Source organism: Barbus barbus, assembly GCF_936440315.1.
Source record: "Barbus barbus genome assembly, chromosome: 44".
Classification (NCBI taxonomy): Eukaryota; Metazoa; Chordata; class Actinopteri; order Cypriniformes; family Cyprinidae; genus Barbus; species Barbus barbus.
The window spans coordinates 12,126,050-12,152,159 of record NC_136722.1 but is presented as its reverse complement, the minus strand read 5'-3'; the positions used below and the strand labels follow the sequence as shown (position 1 = coordinate 12,152,159).

The window sequence follows — 26,110 nt, the reverse complement described above, 5'->3', positions numbered from 1 at the left end:
TATAAACTTTATAAACACAGTACGGTTTAAGAGTATCTCATTTTGTGAGGGGGAATAGTCAGAAAGAGGATCATGGCACTTCTTCTCCACAGGGTGGAGCACAAGATTTTTGTCTGACTTTGAAGGCATTCCACCTGGATACCGAAATTACTAAAGTGCATGTCTATTTTTCTGGTATTAAGCTCTATGTTATCAGTTTCAAATTAATAGCTGGTCTACTTACTGTATCTTATATGCAAAACTATATGTTTGCTATTGCTATGTAAAAGAATATAGATGTCACCAACAATTGGTTGATAAATTTGGATGTTAATTGTGCAGACAAACTCTTAAATCCAAGATTCTGGCCGTGCCTGACTTTATTATTTGTGCCTGAACTTTTATTATTACTGTACTTGAAAAGAAGGGATGGGCGTGAATCGCCCTCTAAAAAGGATGAAGGAGCCATTGGTTTTCTCCACTCTTATTGGGTGCGCGCTTCACTCCTTCTCAAGACAGCTGAAGGAGCAAGAACACAGATTGCACCAACTATGGATTTGACAGGTAACATTTTGGACAACGTGAAGTAGAAATGAGGCAAAAGAAAACATAGAAAGAAATACTAGATTTCATGGTGCTGTTGTTGATATTTATGGATTTAATTATTTCATCGGAATGGTATGCAATTATTATACAACCATTATTATAGAAGTGATATTAACTATAGAAAATATCACGCGTAACTGTAAAACTTTATTTTTGTTAACGTGTTGTGAGTTAAACGCGGTTGACCTTTTGTTTTTTAGTTGAGATTAGGTGTTGAGTCTCGTTGCGCAATTTAATATCGTCAACCATCATATTGAGATATTATCAAGATAATGTTTTATTCCTGCACTGTTATTATCATTATTATTGAATTTGTATAAATATTGTTTTGATTTCTCGTTTTTACCATTCAGGAACCATTGTGCAAATACTCTGAGCACCATCAACTGATGCGCATAGACGAGAAGAAAAGGAGTGTGTGACGGTGAGTTACAGAGAGAGAGAGAGAGAGAGAGAGAGAGAGAGAGAGAGAGAGAGAGAGAGAGAGAGAGAGAGAGAGAGAGAAAGTGAGAGAGAGAGGATAGTTTGGACCAGGTGATTGAGCCACATCAAACCTCCAAGGGGCTGGTGGTTAAGATCAGTTTGCACAGGATTCTTGTTCCGATCATGGTGCCAGCAGCCTGTCCCGGATCCTTTGCCATGCTGGCTCTCGTCTTTCTCCTGGGATGTGGCATGGGGCTCTGTCTGGGCCAGAATGACACGGAGCCCATCGTTCTGGAGGGAAAGTGCCTGGTGGTGTGCGACTCCAACCCTTCTTCTGACGGAGGAGTCACCTCTTCGCTTGGGATATCTGTGCGCTCAGGCAGCGCCAAAGTGGCTTTTTCGGCCGTCAGAGGGACAAACCACGAACCTTCAGAGATGAGCAACACATCCATGACCATCTATTTTGACCAGGTCAGGTGTCCCGTTGGTGACTTTGTAATCACAGGAACTGCATATTTAGGGCTGTGCTCAGGAATTTCAGCCTGAAGTGACAAATCCGTCTATTCTATTGAACGATGTACGTTTTTAACCAGTGTAGTTGCGTTTTCAGGGTAATTAATATTATTTAATTAAACGTTTGCAGTGTTGGTCAGATACAATGTAGCCTATTAATAGTCTCCGATATATACCTTTCAAACGAATTGCTTAGTTGCAAAATTATAATTTTTTATCGGCCGTAATTTCAAAATGTTAAATTTAACCCAAGTGTATAGATTAACAAGCGTGGCGTGTTTAGATTAACAATAACCGACCCGCTGTCATAAAAATCGACCTGTAGTAATTAAAAGTGACCCGACGTGTTGACAGGTCTGGAATGCGCTTATGGCAAGCCGTTTTAACATGTAAACAATTGCGATAAATGTTTTTTGTGACCAGTAGGATAGTTCAATGTATCCTACTGGTTACATTGTTTTTTTTTTAAATAGGCTCTAGTACCAATTAAGTAGGCTAATAGTAGGCTATCAAACAAGTATCCAATAAGCACTAGTACAACTGGAACTGATACTAGTAGTATCTAACTATTCAAACTGTTACAAATAACCAAAGAAGAATAGTGCCCAAATGAATAGAACTTGTAAAACAGAAATATCTGTATTTCTAATATTTAATTGAAAATGAATTGAAATGTGGACCACAGATTTCATATAATTAAATGCCCCCCACCGCAAAAAAAAAAAACAAAAAAAAAAAACACACAAAAAAACCCCACACAAAACAATTGAACAATGAAACAACTTCCCACTTCTGGACCAAGTTCTAGTATCTACTGAACAGTTACAAAAAAAAAAAAAAAAGATAATCTTGAACTAATAAAATATATCTAAAAACAAAAATATTTACCGGTTGTTTGAAATGAATAAATGTTAAAACTGCTTGCCACACTGCGCTCGAAAATCCGCATGTGTCCGCGTAAAATTGCAGATCTAAAAGTAAATGTGATTTGTAGATTCACACATTTTCATTTGCTAGCGGATTTGTAACGCATCATGTTGCTTTTGTTTCAGGTCTTAGTAAACATTGGCAATCACTTCGACCTAAAAGCGAGTGTGTTTACCGCACCACGGAGAGGAATATACAGTTTCAGCTTTCATGTGGTCAAGGTCTACAACAGACAAACCATACAGGTGAGCAGAGCAGCATATGTTTTAGCACAAAATACAATTGCAGTCACCTCTCATACTGTGCGTTATTCACGAACCTTCGTGGAAAGCCTATTCTCTGCTTTCAAAGGACTAAAGTGCGCTGTGTCCTGTTATTCAGGTGAACCTGATGCAGAACGAGTACCCGGTCATATCTGCCTTTGCTGGAGATCAGGATGTCACGCGGGAGGCGGCGAGTAACGGAGTTCTACTGATGGTGGAGCGCGAGGATCGAGTGTGTCTCAAGTTAGAACGAGGGAATCTAATGGGCGGATGGAAATACTCCACGTTCTCTGGATTTCTAGTCTTTCCTCTATAATTGACTCGCTGACTTGTTACTGCAAGTAATATTTTCCAAGTGACCGAGGAAGAACGAGTATAAGTTCTTTGAACAAAACTGCATATGGACGTGTCCACAGGGAGTTCCCGTCTTTTTTGGCCGCAGCGATTTTCAGTCGCGATTGTTTGGATTTTATCGATGGGAAACAATTCGCAACTGACAATTACCTGGACCCCTATATAAACGAGAAGATATTTAAGACGAAGACGAACTTCAAATCCCGAACTAGGTGTATTTATCAGTGCTTTATTTTGTGTTTGTATAGCCTTAATGACTCGGCTTCCGTCCAGTGTGTGGTGTGGAGCTGCGGAAGTGCTTTATGGCCCCAAAGCATTTTTGCACGAATGGAAGATTCCTGTTTTGTGCTGTCAATGATGTGTCGTTTGGATGCAGAACATACTGAAAATATGCCAAATGTAGGCCACCTGCTATACAGTGATTATATTGAGAAAAAAAAAAATCATATATCAGCCAATGGAGACGTCTTAAAAACTTTTTCCTAGACATCTATCTAATTTATAAAATACATATTTGCATTATGGTGTGTTCTACATTCCGGATAATAAGTAGCTTTGATTGATTTAGTGTTCAGTGACAATGCTCACAGATGTAAGTTGTGGAAAAAGAAAAGTCCCTATATAATGTCCCGCCTAATAAAATATTGTATTGTACACATATTTACTCAATCTTTTTATTATTATTATTAACCTTGATTATTTTTCTAATGAATGATAAAATCGTGTTAATGAATTGCGCATGCGCATTTTCTTTGCTTGACTACGATGCAATAGCGAATATACCGGCGCTGTCCATGGTGCTGAAGCAACACTCAAGACTCAGAAATAATCTCAGATGTCTCAAGACTGGATGATAAACAATTATGTATGCTGCTCTAAATACATTATTTATTTTTTGCAACCTTGAATCATTGTCTGTTCAGCTATTTTTTTAGCATAAAACCTACAATATTTTCCAATTACTGATGATAATGATACATACCTGAATGGATGGACTAAAGCAAGGTGATAGTAATGTTAAATTAGCTTTGGTTTCCACAACTGCTGGCCCATTGAAACACACACACACTCACGCACACATGGACACACACTCTGTCTGATTGTTTCATATATACGCACTCTGTCTTTTTAGCTTTTCCATCTTTCTCAATTTGTCTTGTGCTCTCTTATACATGCATATATCTCCACATGCATGCACATGTGCATCTGCGCACACACACACACACGTACAAACACACACAGTGCTTACCTGCCTTCTCTCTGATGTACACATATACTTATGCATATACATAAAACCAACACCAACAGAGCTGCATACAAATGTGAATATAAAGATCAACACAGAAACATTAACATTAAGATGTATCACATTAGTTGGACTTACTTTAGAGAAACAGAACTTTAACAGTTCTGGCTTTTTAATAAAGCAAATAAATTATGGTACTGTCAGCCACATAAAATTTTGTGCACCTGTATTAATTCCTTCATTTGTAATAAAAATATAATTTTAACATTATCCTCATAAGAACATTTTATGTTAAATTCTCCTATTTGAAAACTGGCTTTTCAGTTCACAACTGGTGTAGTATGGTTCATCAGAAATTCTGTTTATTCATAAAAGGAAGCCGGTGCACAAATGAAGGGTTAAAATTCACGCATGCAAATAAGGTCTCTGGCTCTGTTCTTAACAGACCAAAGATACAAAATGTCTATGGTATTAGTTAGATCATAGATCTTACAACATAATCGTTTTAAAAGCGTAAGAAGTCACAAGGCACGGCTCGTATGCTCTAAAACCAAGCCACTTAATTTTGATAGTGCTGAACTGTATGTGCACATATGTACTGGACTGTGTCGTGAAGGGTAATTTGAGGTGTCAGTATTGTAATAAGGCGTGTCATAAGCCATAAGTGAACTGAAGAGGATGAAGGCTGACTGCTTCTTTTTCAGATCCACGTAGTTTTAAACCCAGTAGAGACAGTGTATGGGTAAATATAATTAAAATAATATTAGAATTGATTTAGAAATGAATAATTCATTAATGTTTACCTTTGTCAAGCATTGGCAGCAAATATTGCAGAGGAGGTAAAGTTCAATGAATTTCTAGAATTGAGATAATGTCTTTTGCACAGAGACATTCAAGGAATTTTATGAGAAGTTTGCTTCGTTTCTGTGTTAGATTTTTTTAAGCACCAAAAAGCATTTGGATCAAAGCTTTTAAATAAAACGTTACTGGTTATTATTTCTGGTCATTATAATTCACTTAGTAGGGGCGACTAATTTTCATTTCTTTCTTTCTTTCTTTTTTTTTTCCAAAATATTCTTCAAGTGTCATTGTGTTTTCCTGTTCAATGTGACATCCATTTTCGTTCAGAGTTGAGAGTAGAGCCTAGACTTACTTACAGAAATTAGCTGCTTCTTTATTTCTTAAAAATGACAACCTTTTTTGTGTGTGTGTGTGTGTGTGTGTGTGTGTGTGAGTGTATGAAATCTAATAAAATTAAATTAGGCCATATACACATTTCTAATCTTTGACAATCAAAAGTTTCCCTCAGTGAAATTGAATTATTTATTTGCTGAATTAATATTGTGGTTGTCATGGTGTTATTTATGATAGCAATATAAGATCCTAACCCGCCTAATCATGAAAGGCAGCTGATGACCTCATAGTTCAGATCTTTGCACTGCTATTGGTCCTCAGATGGTGCATAATGTCACCAGTAGATATTATTGGCAGGTCTCATTATGTTGTATTGGTTTCAAATGTAAAGAAAAATTAGGCCACTGGAGATATTCCTCTTCTGTTAAAATTGATTGTGGGGTGAGCAGCCTGTTGTTTGACATAGACTTATACACATCCTATTAAAGAAGTAAGATCATAAAACCCCCGGCGCAGTAAATTAGTGTACTCACAGACATTTTTATGAGTGCACAGATGGCCAAACACTGTGTATTTTTAATTATGAGCAAAAAAGCAGCAGCACCTTAAAATACTTTCTAAATTTATGTGGTTTTCAATTTACAGACCCAAAACAGAGTTTTTTCTCCAAAAAGACAATGCTAATTAACTTCCATTGTGGGCTCATTTCAGAGCTCAAGTTTCATACAGACCCAGCAGGATCATCCACCTTCCAGTTAACTCTCAGCAAGACACACACTTGAGTCATTTAGGATCTGGAATTGCATACTAGTTGCAAAGGATGTTATCAGCGGGTTTTAAGGTTTATAGTTGCAGATATGTCATTTTGTTTACAGACATCAGTTGCATCCATCATTTAGTTAGGAAGTAATGCTGAAAATGTAAGTATAATTCTGTTAATTATTATTACTTATCATAGTTTTTATTTAGTTTTGTTGTTTATTTATTTCTAAGTTCTAATTTACAACTTTCAGGAATATGAGATTATCTATTCACACATACTGATGTATTACGTCAAAACAACAAGCATAACAGGTGAGTTGCATTATGGATGGTTTTCTGTTTCAATCCCATTCACCTTCTTCCCAGCATGCACCAGGGCATGAAAAATTAATAAGGCTGCACTGTTTGACCCTTTTCCAATTTTAGTTACACTGTTGTTCTTGATTTTGTTGTCACGTTTAGTAACTTGTCGTCGTGATGTCAGAATGCATTTATTCCTCTACTAAAGTGATCAAAATTCGATTTTACCCTTGTGTTTAATACATACTGAGGTCTGTATGTGGCATTTAAGTCTATTGGTCTCATGAGCGTTCATATGATTTTATCAATAGATTAAGAAAACAAGCACTTTGCTCTTACTGACATGTACATAAAAAAAAAAAAAAAAAAGATAAAATTGGACAATTGGGAGTTATTTAATTTAATTTAAAAAATAAAGCATTATTTTGAATTTTCTTTTCTTTTCCCCAAGTTCTGTGAACAATCCATATATATATAAATATATATATATATATATATATATATATATATATATATATATATATATATTGATAAGTTTCACTGCTTTATATCATTGTAATGCACAATATAAAACTAATAATATAATAATAATGTTAAAAATACTTTGACTTACCAAAACAATTTTACTTTCCTCTGTTCTTTCTGTTGTTGTGATTAACCATTAGCGGGCTCCCAATTTAGAGGCTCATAACTGCATCTCAAGAGCCCAGAGGAAGGTAATCTAGCTCAGGAAATGGCTCGAACCAATATGCTCCCTCTGAGATTGGCCTGGACAATCAAAATGGTGAACAGCATTGTGCACAGCTTTTGAGCTCTGATAAGAGGCCTTCTTCATCTTGAGGAAATGTCCATCTTGACTTTCCAGACTATATACAGAGACCAATTTGTCTCTGTGAGACACGGAAAAAACAAATCAAACTTAAATATCATTACTGTTCTTGATGTAATGATGAATAATAATGCATTATACATGGAAAATCACTGTTGAATTAAAAAACATAAATGACTGTGTGGTTTGATGTGTTTAAAGCATCCCTGTTAAACAAACCCCTTTATATCACTTTATTCAAACCAATTACCAAGTTACCAAGACAGATGAACACTGAACGCTTGTATTTTATATCCATTCCTAATGGATTTATCTACGTATTTAATGCAGGTTTTCTTGTTAAATGACTGTCCTTAATTTTCAAGGCCCACTTTAATTGTCTCTTGTCTTTGCAGAAGGGATACGAGGATATTAACAACGGTGCCATACTTTTCATATAGATTAAAGCTTTGCTCCAGGGAAATGGCACCTCGGTGAAGATGTTTCATCCTCGGGCTCAACATTTATATTCATATGTGTGCTCATTTTAACAGTCTTCGCCTGAGCATGATATTTTAAGGTGCTTCCTCTTGAATGTGTACTAGCGATGCTGTGCGGCATGTGAGAGAAGATTTCGTAATTAAAAATGACTGGGAGGACATATATATATTAAAAAAAGAAAAACAATAAAAAGCCAGTGCATCATGCAGCAGCTACTTTGCAACCAAACAAACAGAAGCTACCGGGGAAACGCCTGTCAGGAGATTCTGCATCCAGATGATTCATACAAAGGAGGTTTTTTAAAACCATTTTGGAGAAAAACATAAGAAAATAATCTTGCTTCTGCATCTGCAGTTGCTCAGTAAGTAAACCCACATTACAGTGCGATTTCCATGCATTTAAATGTCACATAAGCAGCTTTGCGATGTAAGTGCACTGAATTTCACCTAAACTGTGATGGCTACATTTAATTTTTTGAATAGAAATTAGAAAGCAGGATTGGACTGGAAAATCAGAAATATCTTTTGTATTCCATTTGCTGGGAATGCAAGGCATTCCCTGTGATTTACAAACCCAAACGGACTGTCAAGTCAGCAGTTTTCCAAATCTCATATGAACTGGATATATATATATATATATATATATATATATATATATATATATATATATATATATAATATGAGTATACTCAAACATAATGTTTCAGATTGCTCTCCGAAATCATTCATTTAGATAAACAAAACAATCTTTTGTTAGACTTTAGGCTACATTATATGGCAAATTACTTATTTAGGCGCTTTATTAGATGGCTTTCTGGAATATTTGATTCTGGTTCATCAATGTCATCATCTAGCAGTAAGATATTACTTAATATTTGCTTTCGTATATGAGAGCTCTTGTCTGGGTTATAATAGGGGTTATGTGCAACAAACTTACATATTCTGTAAAACAGGTCGTGACACTTCTAGATCTTGGTTAAATATATAGCTGTTTTATTCAAGATGCCATCAAAGGAGATACCAAAGATGAGCATAACTTATAGATTGATATCTAAAGGTTTTTTCTTATTCTTTTTCTCACTAGCATTCAGATATTACAATAGAACGGCAGTAATAAAAACAACTAGGTTAACTGATTACCTTAAAAGTCCATAGATATCTCCATCAGTTCATAATGCTGTTAACGCTTTCTCTGACAAGTGAATGCGCTAAGACCAGTTTTCTATTTTTTTCAGGTGACGTTCAGCATATACCCCACATGCTGACAAGATGGCGCCGCGCATGGCAGCCATTGTGCTTGGCTCTCCAGTTGTTTTAGTGTTTTTGTTAGTTTTTCCTGTTTTTTGTTTGTCAAACACGACCAGTTTCACCAGGGAAGAACTGCTGAACATTTGGCAGAACACACCACAAAATCTCCAACCGGTTTTTGATTATTCGGATGTTTTGCTGAACATAGGAGCTGTGGCGCTGTTTAGATACTTCAGGACGCGCAGATGGGGGAAGCGAGCTGGCACTTCATCTGCCTAATTTCCAGCTGATCAAAGCAGATCGCGACGTGTTTTTGAAGCTGCTGCAAACGATCTGGATGAGCTCACAGAGACTGTAACATCATACAGTATATCAGTTTCTGTGAGGAGATGTGCATTCCTACCAGGACTCATCTAACTTACAACAACAATAAACCATGGTTGACTGCTAAACTCAGACAGCTCTGTCAGGCCAAAGAAGATGCCTACAGGAATGGGGACAGATTCTTGTATAAACAGGCCAAATACACATTGGAAAAGGAGATCAGAGTGGCAAAGATGAATTATTCCGATAAGCTAAGGATCCAATTCTCTTCCAGTGACACGGCTTCAGTGTGGAAAGGTCTGAAAGACATCACCAATTACAAGACACCATCCCCCAGCACTGTAGAGAATCAACAACTGGCAGACGATCTGAATGATTTATATTGCAGGTTTGATAAAACACCATTCACACCCCCTGCAACCCCCCTCTCCCCCACACCTGAACTGCAGATAAGAGAAGATGATGTGCACCAGGTCTTCAAAAAGAACAAGAGAAGGAAGGCACCAGGCCCAGACGGTGTGACACCAGCCTGTCTGAAATCCAGCGCTGACCAGCTGGCCCCCATCTTCACAAAGATCTTCAACAGATCACTGCAGCTGTGTGAAGTCCCCTCGTGCTTCAAACGCTCCCCCGTCATCCCCGTCCCAAAGAAACACAAGATAACAGGACTTAACGACTACCGACCTGTGGCTCTAACATCTGTGATCATGAAGTCATTTGAAAACTGGTTTTGGCTTATCTGAAGGACATCACTGGACCCCCTGCAGTTTGCATACAGAGCAATCAGGTCTGCGGATGATGCAGTCAACATGGGACTGCATTACATACTGCAACACCTGGACAGAACAGGTTCTTATGTGAGGATCCTGTTTGTGGACTTCAGCTCGGCCTTTAACACTATCATTCCAAACCTACTCCTGCCCTGCATACAGAGCAATCAGGTCTGCGGATGATGCAGTCAACATGGGACTGCATTACATACTGCAACACCTGGACAGAACAGGTTCTTAGGTGAGGATCCTGTTTGTGGACTTCAGCTCGGCCTTTAACACTATCATTCCAAACCTCCTCCTGCCCAAACTAACTCAGCTCTCCGTCCCCACCTCTGTCTGTCACTGGATCAACAGCTTCCTGACAGATAGGCAGCAGCTAGTGAGGCTGGGCAAATACACATCCAGCACCTGTACAATCAGCACAGGAGCCCCTCAGGGCTGTGTTCTCTACCCACTGCTCTTCTCCCTCTACACCAACGACTGCACATCTAAAGACCCCACTGTCAAGCTCCTGAAGTTTGCAGATGACACCACACTGATCGGCCTCATCCAGGACGGTGACGAGTCAGCTTACAGACAGGAGGTTAAGGAACTGGCAGTCTGGTGCAGTATTAACAACCTGGAGCTCAACACGCTCAAAACAGTGGAGATGATAGTGGACTTCAGGAGAAACCCCTCTGCACTACCCCCACTCACCATCATGAACAGCACTGTGACTGCAGTGGAGTCATTCAGATTTCTGGGCACCACAATTTCTCAGGACCTGAAGTGGGACAATCACATTGACTCTATTGTCAAAAAGGCCCAGCAGAGGTTGTACTTCCTTCGCCAGCTGAGGAAGTTCAACCTGGCCACAGGAGCTGCTGAAACAGTTCTACTCTGCCATCATTGAATCCGTCCTCTGCACTTCTATAATTGTTTGGTTCAGCTCAGCTACCAAATCTGACCTCAGAAAACTACGGAGGGTAGTCCGGACTGCTGAACGAATCATTGGTACAACCCTCCCCACTCTCCAAGAACTACTCATCCAGAGTGAGCAAAAGGGCTGGCAAAATCACTCTGGACCCCTCACACCCAGCACACTCCCTCTTTGAACTGTTACCGTCTGGGCGACGCTACAGAGCTCTGAGCACCAGAACGGCCAGGCATAGGAACAGTTTCTTCCCTCAGGCAATCCATCTCATGAACATTTGAGCTCTTAACAAGAAACATGAAACACACAACACTATCATACTTTTTATTTTTTAATTTAACACACATACTTATTACATTTCAAATTTGCACCTAACATACCTGTACATACTGAATTGTCTATTTTGCATATTGTCCATTTTCTATACTTGTACATTATTTTTTTTATTATCTTTGTCCTGTCGCTGTCATGCTGTTGCACTGTGGAGCTACTGTCACTAAAACAAATTCCTCGTATGTGCAAACATACCTGGCAATAAAGCTAATTCTGATTCTGATTCACACCAAAGTCTTGCTCTTTTGCTTCATTTAAATGCTACATGTGTCATATTGTATCTCTGTTTTCTGTATTAATATAGTGTGACAGTGCCTGCCCTATATAGTGAAAAATAAATATACTAAAATGTATTTGAAATACATTTATTTCATGCTAAGTATACTACAAATACATTTATATATTTATGTACTCAATGAAAATACCCTCCAGTTGTACTTTTACTATACTAATTTGGATACTTAAAGTCTGCTAAATTGGAACAAATAATTTGTGCTTAATGCACTTTAATTGTGCGGAAGTAGTGCTCGAGTCCAGCTAAAGATATACTGAAATATATTTGATTGTGCTAAAGTGGAACTATTGAAAGTATGCTTCAGGTACGCTTTAAATATCTTGCATTTAAACACCGATATTATTCAAAGATCATACAATCCTCATAAATAGTGACATTAAATCACATTTTATGCTTAATATTAAGAAATGTGCATTGTGCAAAAGTAGTACTCCAAATAAAGTTGAATGATCATTTTTAAATCAGTACGTTTTGAGCGATACGTCAGTAAATTTGTTAATATTTGAACTATACTTAGTATGAAATAAATGTAATTTAAATATATTACTTTTTTACAAGGGTATAATTAAGCTTTTTTGGAGTATCACTTGTGCACAATGCACATTTCTTAATATTAAGCCTCAAATGTGTTTTAATATCAGTGTTGATGAGGATTATATGACCTTTGAATAATATAGGTCTCTAAATGCAAGACTTTTACATGAAGTATACTTGCAATAGTTCCACTTTAGCACATTCAAATCTACTTGGTTGATAAAATATACTAAGTTGAACTTCAGGATTACTTCAGCACAATTAAAGTGCATTAAGTACAAAATTAGTTGTTTAAATTTAGCAGACTATAAGTATACCAGTTTAGTGTACCAAAAGTACAATTGCAGGGTATTTTTATTACATACATAAGTACATGTATATGTAGTATACTTGAAATTAATGTATTTCAAATGTGCTTAAATACATTTATTTTTCACTAGGGTAGGGAGACTGTCTTTCCATCAAACACAGTGCTTCATTGGAGTGGGTGGTTGCTACAGAGCTCTTTTGCTATTATTTGCTCATTGCGATTATGTGATTTTTGGAATATAGGTTATCTCAAGGAATTCTACTTTTTTCTAAAAAAAATTATTAAATAGTTGAATACAAACTGATGGCTTCAACAAAAGCATATTGATTAACAACCTTGTAGGTCTCTCTGTAAAGGTTTATAAGTTGTCATTAAAAATGGGTTTCCCAAGGGAGAAAATGAATGGGATATTTACTTCTGGAAACTGACTGATGCACTCTATATTGCTGTGATATTGATGCAGTGTCCATCTTGTTGTACTGTTTTGTACAATGTAGCAATATCTAAGTGCAAGTTAAAAAATTGCTACAGGTATGATTAACAAAAATAAAATAAAATATTATAATCAATAACAAATAAATATTTCATGTCCAACACTAATTTATTTGGTGAATAAACTGAATTTTTGACATAATGACTGACTGACTGTACACCTTAGAAACTGTAAAAACAGGTAACTTAACAGGTAACAGGTAACTGTGGTATATGTAACTGTGGAGTAATATTTCAATTAAATGTTTTATTTAAATCAAAATCATCATTGAAAATGACCTAATCAACCGGACTGCATTAGGTTACAGCAACCAAACTGCAACCTAATAAACTAATATAGAAAAGTTAGATAGGTACAACTAGATCTTTAAGGTAACAACAGCATGTTTCAATTTCTTTACAAGACCATGTTTGTGAGGGAACTGCAAGAGGTTTGTGAGTTGATGAAAAGCGAATAATTAATTAAATAAAATAAAGCATTACAATAAACATATACAGTTTATCAAAATAAAACTAGACTAGCAATATATCTCATCAAATCGCAATTATTGGATTTAAGAAGTATATAGTCTGTTGCACCAAGTTTCAAAGTGAAGAGCAGCAGTGTGGTATAACAAAGTGGCTGGGGTCACATTAAATGCTGCTTAGGAACACAATGTAAGGTTCACTTTATTAACATTCAGATTTGTGTAATTTCCAACATCTATGCAGATAGAAGTGTGCAGCATACTTCCAATATTTCTCAGCTTGAGCATTTAACATTAAATATTCGAGGGTTTTAACGTTTGAAAGTGAAGAATTTAAGACATTTTTTCTTTTCAATTTTTTTATGAAAAGTAACTATTTCCATTAACAGCAGTCTTTGTTCTTGGCCTGTCTGGATGTCTCAACAGTATCAGTATTTTATATAAAATGATTTTATAGTTCAAATTGAAATCTACAACACAATAATCACAATATTATGCTATTGTGACTTTTGCTATTGTGGATATGTGACTTTAACATTTCATGGGGAATTCAAGTAAATATTTTATGCCCAAAGGGTTCAACTGAAAAAAAGAACCTCTGTCTTACAGTTGGTTATTGTTAAAAAAGGACTGAAGTTAATTTGAGATGGAATGAAGATTGTGAAATCTGATTTGATAGATAAGACGTGAAATGCTGTCCCTAATTAGCTCAGTGATATGCTGACTAGAAGAGGAGTTTTTATGTGCGCTGAGAATATATTAATGCTAAAGAGATCAACCTCAGATACCTCCGACAGCAACAAACCATCACCTTCACATAAGACCCAATTAAAGATCGTGTGATGCATCTCTTGCTTCAGCGCCCTGAGAGAAACGTTGAAAGGAGCAGATGCCGTCACAAAACTGGATGGCCAGTGTGGGATCACAGTGGTCACGTTTGATGAATAGGGACTTGTAGATCACATCATAGACCTGCAGATAAAAGGTAGAGTGGAAATATTAAATCAGGCCGCGAGCCACTAAAGTCATTCTTGCCTGCAGCGAAATGAAGGACCGTTAGGAGGGCTTCAGGCATGTTTAAAGGCAAAAGAACAAAATAAAAATCTTCAGGGGAGAATTAAAGTTCAACTGCAATCAATTCAGCACAGCACACAGGCGATTCACCCGTGGTTTTAGCACACACACCAGTCTCAGCTGTACCACACATCACCCTGAAGGACAACACAATAACTCTCCTTTGAGTAATCAAGTATAGTTTGCAATCACTTAAATTTGCATATATTCACATTATTCAGGAATGCATCAGGTCCACTGGATTTTATGTCCTAACAAATCAGTGGCTGAATGCGAATAAGCGTGGACCAGGTGTAGCCAGAGGCGAAATAGTAATAGTAAGCCTATGCTGAGTCTGACTGCTCTTCAGGGCCTCAATGAACACTAATGAAACGCTACTTCATACATTAACACAAGCCCTGCTTAAACAAGATACTGAAGTGCTCGACATTTACAAGTTGTAGTGTTTATTAGTCATATGAGCCAAGTTCAGGTTCAATACAAGTTAAGTACAAACTGACAGCATGAGTGGCATAATGTTGATTATCACAAAATATGTAATAAATTACATTATAGTCATATAAAAGAGTTTATGTAAGGTATATCTGACAACGGGCCATTTCATTATTAGAAAATAATGCACACCTGGGGTGATGATGCAGTTATTTAAGACATTCATCATGTTTTTGTCTTTAAAACACTCTTGTGTGGATGACTAATTTCTTATGCATCTCATCCCACACTTGCGATGCTAATTCCAATATGTTATTTCAAATAAATAAAACCGTTTTAAATCATGTTGTGACACGGGTCTTCAGCTTTTAGACGTGGCTGATGACTGCACTACAAATCAGCCAACCCAGTATTGCGTTATGACCATGCAAAAAGTCCACACATTTACCATATTTTTACCATAGTAACTGTTTCTCTACAGTGTCATGTGTAGTCAATGCACAGTAACTACAACATATTTACCATGCTTCTCCCACCATAACTGCAGTTTTACTATGGTATTTGTAGGTATGGTATCTACGCTAATATTTGTCTGTTTCTATTCTGTTTCTCAGTCCGTGTCCAGATCAGATGGTGGATCGGCGCCGGGAGATGATGTATGTGGCCCTGATTATCGGCGGAGGCCGGACACCTGGATGAGCGCCAGAGACCCCAATGAGGACCCCGCCACTTAGACAGCCATCGGGAAAGACCACTGGAACCAGTTTAGCCCTTACAAACTTTGCTGCAGTTGGAATTTAACTGCTGGTTCGTTTGGCCAGAGGAGAACTGGCCCCCCGACTGAGCCCGGTTTCTCCCAAGGTTTTTTTTCTCCATTCTGTCACCGATGGAGTTTTGGTTACTTGCCGCTGTCGCCTCTGGCTTGCTTAGTTGGGGACACTTCATTTCCAGCGATATCGTCGACCTCATTGCAAAGACACTATTTAAACTGAACTGAGCTGGATGATGACATCATTGAATTCAATAATGAAATGCCTTTAAATGAAAATCTTTTTCTTTTTTTTTTTTCTTTTCATTTTACATTATTGACACACTATTTTCCTTTTTTTGATATTGTGCAGTTGCTTTGACACAATTTACATTGTAAAAGCGCTATTTAAATAAAGATGACTTGACTTGAGGTGACTATGGTAACCACAACAATTTTGGTGATTTTACCATAGTAACTGTGTTTACTGTCTACTCTTTGTATTTAAAGAACAGTAACACAGCTTCTACCAATGTTTTTACTGCATATTTGTTGTTAAAGCACAATAACACTGTCAGGAGTTTAGGGTTTTTCTGGTTTTTCTTTCAGTTCCTGTTTTTCCTTATTTGGGTTTTCCTGTCATTTAGTTAATTAGTAATCATTGTGGAGTCCTGTCACCTGTTTTTAGTTAATTATCTCATTTACTCCTTTGTTCCTGTTTCCTTTAAAAGCACTCAGTTTGGTTTGTTTCATTGTCCTGTCTACGTGTTTATTAAAGGAAGAAGTGTGTTGAAGCCTCGTTGTTCTCCGAATCGTTCATTTAATCACTACAACCACATGTTCCGTAACAGAAGACAGGACCAAACAGAAATGCTGACGGCTGAGAACGAGCTGTGGGGTTTGCGGCAGGCTGGTCGGCAGTTGGAGCGGTATGTGGAAGATTTCATTGAGCTTGTTCACCAGCTGAGCTGGCCTGATGCCTCTTTGGGTGCGTGCTTTCTGCTGGGGCTGGACAGCGAGACAATCAGATGTGAGCTTCCAGTTTCTGATTTTTCCCCTGGTCGAATTAATTAATCTTATTTTATTTCTAAATGGATCACTCTTCGAAGTGGAAGCAGTGAAAGATTTTCAGTCTCGCTGCCCAGTCTCCGCTGAAGCACGTCGTGCCAGCTCACCTCCCGCCAAGGACCTCCACATACCGCACCAACGGTCTGAGCTGCCTGCCCAGCTCCAACCTTACCCTTACCATCATCAGCACAGAGTTGTTCTCAGCCCAGTTCCGCCCGCGGTGAAGAGGTTTCCGCCCGCGGCGAAGACGGCTCCGCCCGCAACGAAGTCTGTGACATTACCCGCGGCTATGTCGGGCCAACCGGCAAACTACCAGGAGCAGTCACTTCTGGATAGGGCGATACCCCCTGAAGTTTCTGTTCCGGTCCTCTCACCAGAGCCTGCTCCTCGTGAGTGCCCCCCTGAGTTCCCGCTGGTTCCGTCCAGCCCTCCTGAGTTCCCGCTGGTTCCGTCCAGCCCTCCTGAGTTCCCGCTGGTTCCGTCCAGCCCTCCTGAGTTCCCGCTGGTTCCGTCCAGCCCTCCGGAGTTCCCGCTGGTTCCTCCCAGCTCTCCTTCATCTCCCCTGGCTCCATCCAGCTCCGCGCTGCAGGAGCGCCCTCAAGTGTCCGCGCTGCAGGAGCGCCCTCAAGTGTCCGCGCTGCAAGAGCGCTCTCCTGCGTCTCCGCTGGTCCCGTCCAGCTCTCCTTCGTCTCCGCTGGTTCTATCCAGCTTCGCGCCTCCCGTGCGCCCTCAAGAGTCCGCGATGCAAGAGCGCCCTCAAGAGTCCGCGCTGCAAGAGCGCTCTCCTGCGTCTCCGCTGGTCCCATCCAGCTTCGCGCCTCCCTAGCGCCCTCAAGAATCCGTGCTTCAAGAGCGCCCCCCCAGAGCCCGCTCCTCCAGAGCGCCCCCTAGAGCCTGCTCCTCTAGAGCGTCCCCAAGTGTCCGCTCCTCCTGAGTGCTCTACAGAGCCTGTTCCTCCAATGTGGCTCCTAGAGGGGAAAATTCCCAAAAACATTTGGGGGGGGGGGCTATATTCCCCTGGCCTGCGTGGCCGGGCCTAGGGCCAAGGCCACAAGACTCCCTGATCCGCCATGGCCTCCCGAGTCTCCAGTCCCGCCATGGCCTCCCGAGTCTCCAGTCCCGCCATGGCCTCCCGAGTCTCCAGTCCCACCATGGCCTCCCGAATCTCCTGATCCGCCATGGCCTCCCGAGTCTCCAGTCCCGCCATGGCCTCCCATGTCTCCTGATCCGCCATGGCCTCCCGAGTCTCCAGTCCCGCCATGGCCTCCCGTGTCTCCTGATCCGCCATGGCCTCCCGAATCTCCTGATCCGCCATGGCCTCCCGAGTCTCCAGTCCCGCCATGGCCTCCCATGTCTCCTGATCCGCCATGGCCTCCCGAGTCTCCAGTCCCGCCATGGCCTCCCGTGTCTCCTGATCCGCCATGGCCCCCCGAGTCTCCTGATCCGCCATGGCCTCCCGAATCTCCTGATCCACCATGGCCTCCCGAGTCTCCAGTCCCGCCATGGCCTCCCGTGTCTTCCCCTGGCCTGCGTATATTCTGCGTAATTTCCTTCGTATATTCCCCTGGCCTGCGTGGCCGGGCCTAGGGCCAAGGCCACAAGACTCCCTGATCCTCCATGGCTCCCCGAGTCTCCTGATCCGCCATGGCCTCCCGAGTCTCCAGTCCCGCCATGGCCTCCCGTGTCTCCTGATCCGCCATGGCTCCCCGTGTCTCCTGATCCGCCATGGCCTCCCGAATCTCCTGATCCGCCATGGCCTCCCGAGTCTCCAGTCCCGCCATGGCCTCCCATGTCTCCAGTCCCGCCATGGCCCCCCGAGTCTCCTGATCCGCCATGGCCCCCCGAGTCTCCTGATCCGCCATGGCCCCCCGAGTCTCCTGATCCGCCATGGCCCCCCGAGTCTCCTGATCCGCCATGGCCTCCCGAATCTCCTGATCCACCATGGCCTCCCGAGTCTCCAGTCCCGCCATGGCCTCCCGTGTATCCTGATCCACCATGGCCGCAGGACTCCCACTCCACCGATCCGCCCTGGAGGCCTCCCTTGTCCCGGAGGCCAACTGCATGCCCCCCCCCCCCCTCCCTGGTAGAACTGTTATGGTGCGAGACGCGCCTTCTGGGAGGGGGGAGTAATGTCAGGAGTTTAGGGTTTTTCTGTTTTTTTCTTTCAGTTCCTGTTTTTCCTTATTTGGGTTTTCCTGTCATTTACTTAATTGGTAATCATTGTGGAGTCCTGTCACCTGTTTTTAGTTAATTATCTCATTTACTCCTTTGTTCCTGTTTACTTCAAAAGCACTCAGTTTGGTTTGTTTCATTGTCCTGTCTACATGTTTATTAAATGAAGACGTGTGTTGAAGCCTCGTTGTTCTCCGAATCGTTCATTTAATCACTACAACCACATGTTCCGTAACAAACACAACTCCTTATTTTTTTTTTTTTTTTACCACAGTAACTGTCGTTTTACTGTGGTATTTGTAGTTAAAGCAGTAATTGTACTGAAGAAATTATAAATTAATATTGTTTTTTTTCTGTCTTGCAGTTACGTCAGATCACATTCTCCAGCAGCTCTTTTTAGAAATCATCTCTTGTAAAAGCCATCACTTATTTTTCTGAACTGTAATCCATCATTCATTTACACATAGTTTTGCTCTCTCTCTCTCTTTATGTGCTTCGTGACATTTTTAAATATCATAATCTCATAATTTTGACCAATTGTGACAGAAAGCTGCAGGGAACTTGAACTCGAAGCTCCCAATGCTGATCTTGAAGAAGCTGCCAAGGAGGCTGAACAAATCCTTCAAAGAATCAACCCTTGACAGGTTTTGTTAGTTATAATATCCTTATTTTATGTGTTAATAATAACATAAATATTTTGGTAACAGATCATTTTTAACACACGGTCTCAACATGTATTTCTCTTTGTTTTAGCTAAAAGGGAAGACCAAAGGAGTGCCTGTCCTGGAATTTGATTTTGGCTGTATTGTGCGTTTACGGAGAAGACCAAAAGCTGCAAAGGCAAACACTTGCAATGGTATGTCTGTGTTGGTCTCAGCATCTTGACTGAACTGTACTGCAGATACATTTTGCACAGCATTTGGTGTTTCTTAAACTTTGCTTATCACACTTATCCCATGGCCCCATCAGCAAGAACCCCCAACAAAATGCCATGTCGAAGTAGTAATAATACATACAATTTAAAAGTCGGCAAATTCATACAATATTGTACAAAATTCTATGACTTTTACTCCTACTGCTGTCACTGGCCATTGCCTCAACTCTCATGCAAATTGATCCCATTGTAAGTAGTCAGCTACTTCTAATAAAGTATGGTGCGTATTCTGTATTAGGTGTGTGGTAAATACACCATCTAATTTTGTAAACAATACACATAATTACCATGAGTGTTTTGATTAAGACATGAACATTTAGTCATATTAAAGACATTCAGAAAGGCTGAAAGATGCATTAGAAGAGACTGCATGGATTATATTGCTATAGGCACTTCATGCACAACTGAGGGTGATGCACCAAGGAAAGATAAACATGAATCATATTCTGTACTATTAGCAAGATGTGCATGGACCTAACTAATGTTTAGCACCTGAGGATGACAAAGATGAGGAATATTTGACACAAATTATGTATTTTATATTATGATTATTTGCTTTGCATGAATTGTATGGCTTTTGCACAATTAACCACATACTGTATACATTGTCTTACTGAAAATGTGGCACAATATATATCAGTTGTTTAAATTGGTGTCTTTGTTTACTGTCAACACTGTATTCTTTTTCCTGATCTAAAGAAATACATGGAGCCCATTCCAAATAGGCACCGATGTAGATTTTTTGGGGTCTATTCCAATTCCAAGATAACTATGACCTGCAACTTACATATTGGCAAGTTGTTGAAAAGTCAATCTAAAAAAGGTGACTCAGCACAGTTTGTTGGGCTATTGAGAATAGATCTGTGTATGTTGTACTGCCCTTCCATCCTCAGGGGCCCAGTAGAGTCCCCAGGAAAACCAAAAACAATTAACATTTCAAATGGCTGTAAATCAAAGTCTGATTATAGTTTTAAAGAGAAATTTGGCAGGACAACTACATATTCTATGTTAATTAAATAATGTTTTGCAGAGTTATCAAACATGTATGGAAAGGTGGTATAAAGGTGTTTTTAAAAAGTCCTCTTAGTAAAATACCAAATTTCAGCCTGCCCCTTACATATGTTATATATGTTTGCACAATGAACATGTTTAGATAACCCTTTGATCAAAAAAGATTGTAATTCCCCTCATTTTATTGTTAAACTTTTTAAACTACATTACCCATGAGCCTCTGCCATTCTATCGACAAAAAGCAGTGCTGGTATTTGTAGTTTGCTGAATTTACGCTCAGGGTTAGGGTTACGATCTCGGGAAAGTGGTCATTTCTCACGACATAACACTGCATTGTTAACTAAAGGTATTACTGATGTAATAATAACAGCAAAACATACTTTGCAACATTAATCTATTTTTAATTTGGGTTAAAATATAATCCAATCACAGCGACGTCTGCGAGTGCCAAGGGAACTTCAAAGCCAATGGTAACCTAGCTGAGCAGAAGCGTCACACTTGTCCGTATATGGTCATCTATGACAGGACCTCTCGGGTTCTTTTGGTGAATGGACAGAATCTGTTGAAGATTTATTTGTCTCCACTCAATATAAAAGTGCAACAACAGATTGTATCATGGGGTTAACCTGATGCAGCAATAGATTTGTTGATTACAGTGATTTTGTTTTTCAAACAAGGATGTAATGGTTCCCACTTAATGCACTGTTTACACTAATGTAAATTAATGTACAGTATCTAAACTCAAAAGTTTGCATATACCATGTGTTAAATAATGTCAGAATATTTCAGTTGGTTTAAAAAAAACTAAACAAAACAAAACAAAAAACCCTGATGATTATTCAAACAAGCAGTATTTTCAATTTAGCTTCTGTAACATTAACAGTGTTATAGTGTAAGGTAAACAATTAATCACTTCTATGTTTCCTGGAGATGGACCCTACAGACTTACCATTCTTAGATCTGCCAGTTGAACTTTAGGAATAATAATTAAAAAATAAATAATTTTCCAATGTTTATTGATATGTCAAACTTTTCCCATATAAACATTATGCCCAGAACAGCATTCTTTCTCCAGCTTGTGGCACTATGGGAAAAAAAAAATGAAAACAAAAAATGCAGTTGATTATAAAAATGTATTTGCATAGAGGTAACTAAGAAATATGCAATAGAAAACCCCTTTACAAAAAAAAAAAGCAAACAAAACAAAACATTATCTAATATTCAAAAATATTTTTTTTTTTACAGAAATCGTTATAGGATGCCAAATAATATTCAAGGCTCCAACTGAAAATATATTAATTTTATTCCCTTTTTAAGATTAAGATTAAGAATTAAGAACAATACTTCAATATTTACAATTATTATCTTTAAAAATATATGATCTCCTGTCTCCTGTAATCATTGTTTGCTTCTATTGTGACTAAGTTAAAGACACAAATATAGTTAATAACAATTATAATTTTATAATTATATAAAAAAAATATATATATAAAATATATATATATATATATATATAGAGAGAGAGAGAGAGAGAGTGAGAGAGAGAGATTGTGACAGGAGTGCAGTGCAGTAGAGATGGGAGTGTTGACTGTAGAGGAGAAATTAATACAAGTAGACATGTTAAGATTGGAAGAGTTGGCAGTAAAGGGCTGAGAGCAGAGATGTGCTACATGACAGAGAAGTGGAAGATTTTGGATGAGCTGATGTTGTGGAGAGGTGATGGAGAAGGACCAAGTAATCTATGAGAAATCCTGCAAGACAGGAAGTGAGACAACATTGAGAACAACAAATAGCAGACAACAACATGCTGTAACTGCAGAGTGTATAACAGTAAACAGAACAGTATCGTTTCTTGGTGTGGATGCTAAAATATTTACCATTATATATCTTGTTCTTGGTGTGAACAGCTTTAAGTGATCTGATTTGGCCAAATTAATTGAAGATCTGATTTGTCACGTGACAAGTTAAACTAGCATTTAAACACATAAAATAAGGATATTATAACAAACAAAACCTGTGAAGGGTTGAATCTTTAAAGGATTTGTTCAGCCTCCTTGGCAGCTTCTGCAAGATCAGCGTTGGGAGCTTCGAGTTCAAGTTTCTTGAGTTCAGTGTTTCTTTCCGGCTTGTGCAACGCAGAAACACTGAAATAATTAAAATAATGATCTCATTAAAAAGGAAAAGATTGATACCCTTACCTGTTTGAGCGCATCAGGTGAACCGGGCGAACCGAGCCTCGCTGGTGACGTCACTTCCGCTGAAGATGCTGCGTGGTGTTTGTACGCATCTGCTCTCCACAGGAGTTCATGGGAAGGATTGGCGTATCATATGCACGCAAAATTGGCTTTTGGCGTACGCATTACATGCAATTGGAAAGTGTAAAGCCGTGTTATTTATACGCAGATTGATGAGAACGGTAGACCTAGTGAATGAGGCTTTGAGCCGTTGATAGCAGACTTATGCAGTTAAAGATAGAGAGAGAGATTAAGCGTGTGAGTTTGTGCATCTCTCAACAGTGATCGCAGCTGTGTCTCTACTAATAGCGAAACTAAGTTCATCAGTGCTGACAACACGTTTCTGTGCACATGTGTGTCTGTACTATGTGTGTTTTTGTGGGAGAGAGTGGGTGAAAGAGAGTATTGCTTTTCGTACATAAAAACAATTTTGTGGCAAAAACATGATGATTTGTTGTTTTTATCTTTTTGCTTACCATGTTTATTTGCTAGGTCATTATCTTTGTGGGTTTTGGTTCTGTTGTAAGTTGTAAGGACCTTTGAAATAACTGAAATCATTTGGCAAAGTGATATGGCCATGTAATGCGGTCAATGTTTGCCTGGAACTACTTTAGCGATGCATTTCCCAGAAAATAATTGCACACCTTAGAATGTTCGTCAGCCAATCAAACTCAAGCATTTCACAGCCCCATAGTATGCATATGTGACCCTGGACCGCAAAACCAGTCAAACCAAGTCGCATGGGTATATTTGTAGCAATAGCCAACAATACATTGTATGGGTCAAAATGATCGATTGTTCTTACATGCCAAAAATCATTAGGATATTAAGATTATATTCCATGTAGATATTTTGTAAATTTCCTACCGTAAATATATCAAAACGTAATTTTTGATTAATAATATGTATTGCTAAGAATTTCATTTGGAACACTTTAAATGTGATTTTCTCAATATTTAGATTTTTTTGCACCCTCAGATTCCATATTTTCAAATTGTTGTATCTCAGCCAAATATTGTCATATCCTAATAAACCATACATCAATGGGAAGCTTATTTATCGGCTTCCATATGATGTATAAATCTCAATTTAAATAAATTGACCCTTATGACTGGTTTTTATATATATATATTTGTGCTACAAACATCAATACAAACACACATTCTACATATATTCTACATATATTCACACTATTATAAATTTTCTCAGCATGAATACAAACACTTTTAGGCCAGCATTTGTGGCATAATGTTGATTACATAAATACTAATATACATACTTAAATTAAATATACATTATTATATACATACATTTTAATATACATAAATAATAAATGGATTAATTAATTTGATGTCCTTCATTAAAAAAAAAAAAAACAACAGGAAAAAAATCAAGGTTACGGCGAGGCATTTATAATGAAAGTGAATGGGGACCATTTTTGAGGATGGAAAAAAAACAGAAATGTTATTTTATGAAAGCATTATGTTAATTACTTTTTCAATTTAAAGCGTATTATTTGCAGTAGAAATTTGTTCTCGTAATTTTTCCGGTCATTTTGGGGTTTTAGGTGTTACATTGACATGACGATAAAGTAAAATTGGATATAACTTTACACAGAAAAGTGCAAGATAATGATAAAATGCATACTGTACTTATGCTATTGAAATTGTGTGCATTTTAATGTTGACAGCAGATTGATTGATTCATTCTAAATACAGTCAACATTCAACAACCTCACTGGAACCCTTTTTATCTGGGGTGGGGGGGCCAAGTTTATTTTTGTGCTAATCAACATTATGCCACATCATTTGAGTTTAACTTAAATATTTCTATAAATTCTAAATTTCTACAGCCTATAAAATAGTGACTGGAATTCATTAAAGTTCATTGATCCACGTCTCAACATTTGAATGAAGGTTCTTTTTCGTATGCATTTAACTTGTTGGTATGGAAAGCAAGAGAAAAAAAAAAGATGCTTGACTTGCCTGTCATGTATTAAAAATGAGATCTTTGCCTTCTGGACGTTTTTTTTTTGTTTTTGTTTTTTTCCAGTGTAGCGTAACGTTAGATCTCTTTGCACCAGCATGTTGACTGTGAAACCAAAGGCCAATTATACAGTAGCAGTTTGTGCAAGTTTCAGCCAGTCCACTCAAAGATCACCGACTTTCCTCAATAACTTGACTTGAGGAGGAAAACGCTGTTTGAAACATAATCACCACCAACAAAGCTTCATTCGTTCTCAGCCCACCGTAGTAGTTTTTAATTGCTATTGTGATAATTGGTGCAATCTGAAGCTATTTTAGGTGTGGTTTAATCATAATCTTCGATTACAGAGAGTAATAAGCTAACTGTCTTTCGTCAGCTCTGTTCACTATTTGTGAAGCCTACTGTGTTTGCCTATTCAAAGTCTGCACCACACACATCCTGGCCCAGTTCTTGGGAGCTTCCCATCTGGTTTGACAATCTGTTTTGATGGAATTCAGTTGTTTTTGTTCCGCTCTCATCTTAGCAGCGCGCCACTGCTTGATGTTTCAGAATTTCCTACTTTAAAGCACGGTGAAAACTTAGGCGGGATCACAGTCCTGAATATCAATAGATCAGTAGCATGTCTGAGAGAATGTGTCCGTCTGTGTTCAATGAAGATTTACAACAAAAAGGGGAAATTCGAATCAGTTCTTTAACTATTTAAAAATTATTTAACCATGAAATACTCAACATAAAAACTAATTTGTTTTAACCCTATTTATTTTCTTAATTCATATTTACTTGCCTCACCATGCATGATTAGTGCAATCATATTATTCCAATAGAATAGGCTTATCTTTGTACTCCAAAATAAAATAACAGCCTCTTTTTCTATCAGTAATTTTCAGGCACAATCAATACTGCAAAACCCAAATAGCCACAAGCTATAACCGTCTACTGTCTTTTTG

The 26,110-nt window shown here is 38.7% G+C and overlaps 1 protein-coding gene across 1 annotated transcript; it reads left to right on the top strand.

Moving 5' to 3' along the window:
* The first annotated feature begins 481 nt into the window (after window positions 1-481).
* LOC306863127 (cerebellin-2-like) lies at window positions 482-3,722 on the top strand. The gene is made up of 4 exons (XM_079406325.1): window positions 482-543; window positions 939-1,479; window positions 2,574-2,693; window positions 2,830-3,722. Exons 2-4 carry the CDS (start codon window positions 1,192-1,194, stop codon window positions 3,025-3,027), a joined length of 606 nt encoding a protein of 201 aa, XP_079262451.1. The 5' UTR covers window positions 482-543; window positions 939-1,191; the 3' UTR covers window positions 3,028-3,722.
* The last annotated feature ends 22,388 nt before the right edge of the window (window positions 3,723-26,110 follow it).

What these genes read in the sequence shown, in the direction of transcription:
- LOC306863127 (XM_079406325.1), top strand. Translation starts at nt 1,192, where the DNA reads ATGGTGCCAGCAGCCTGTCCCGGATCCTTTGCCATGCTGGCTCTCGTC. An exon ending in TGACCATCTATTTTGACCAG is followed by an intron (nt 1,480 to 2,573) that starts GTCAGGTGTCCC and finishes CTTTTGTTTCAG; the next exon opens with GTCTTAGTAAACATTGGCAA. An exon ending in ACAACAGACAAACCATACAG is followed by an intron (nt 2,694 to 2,829) that starts GTGAGCAGAGCA and finishes CCTGTTATTCAG; the next exon opens with GTGAACCTGATGCAGAACGA.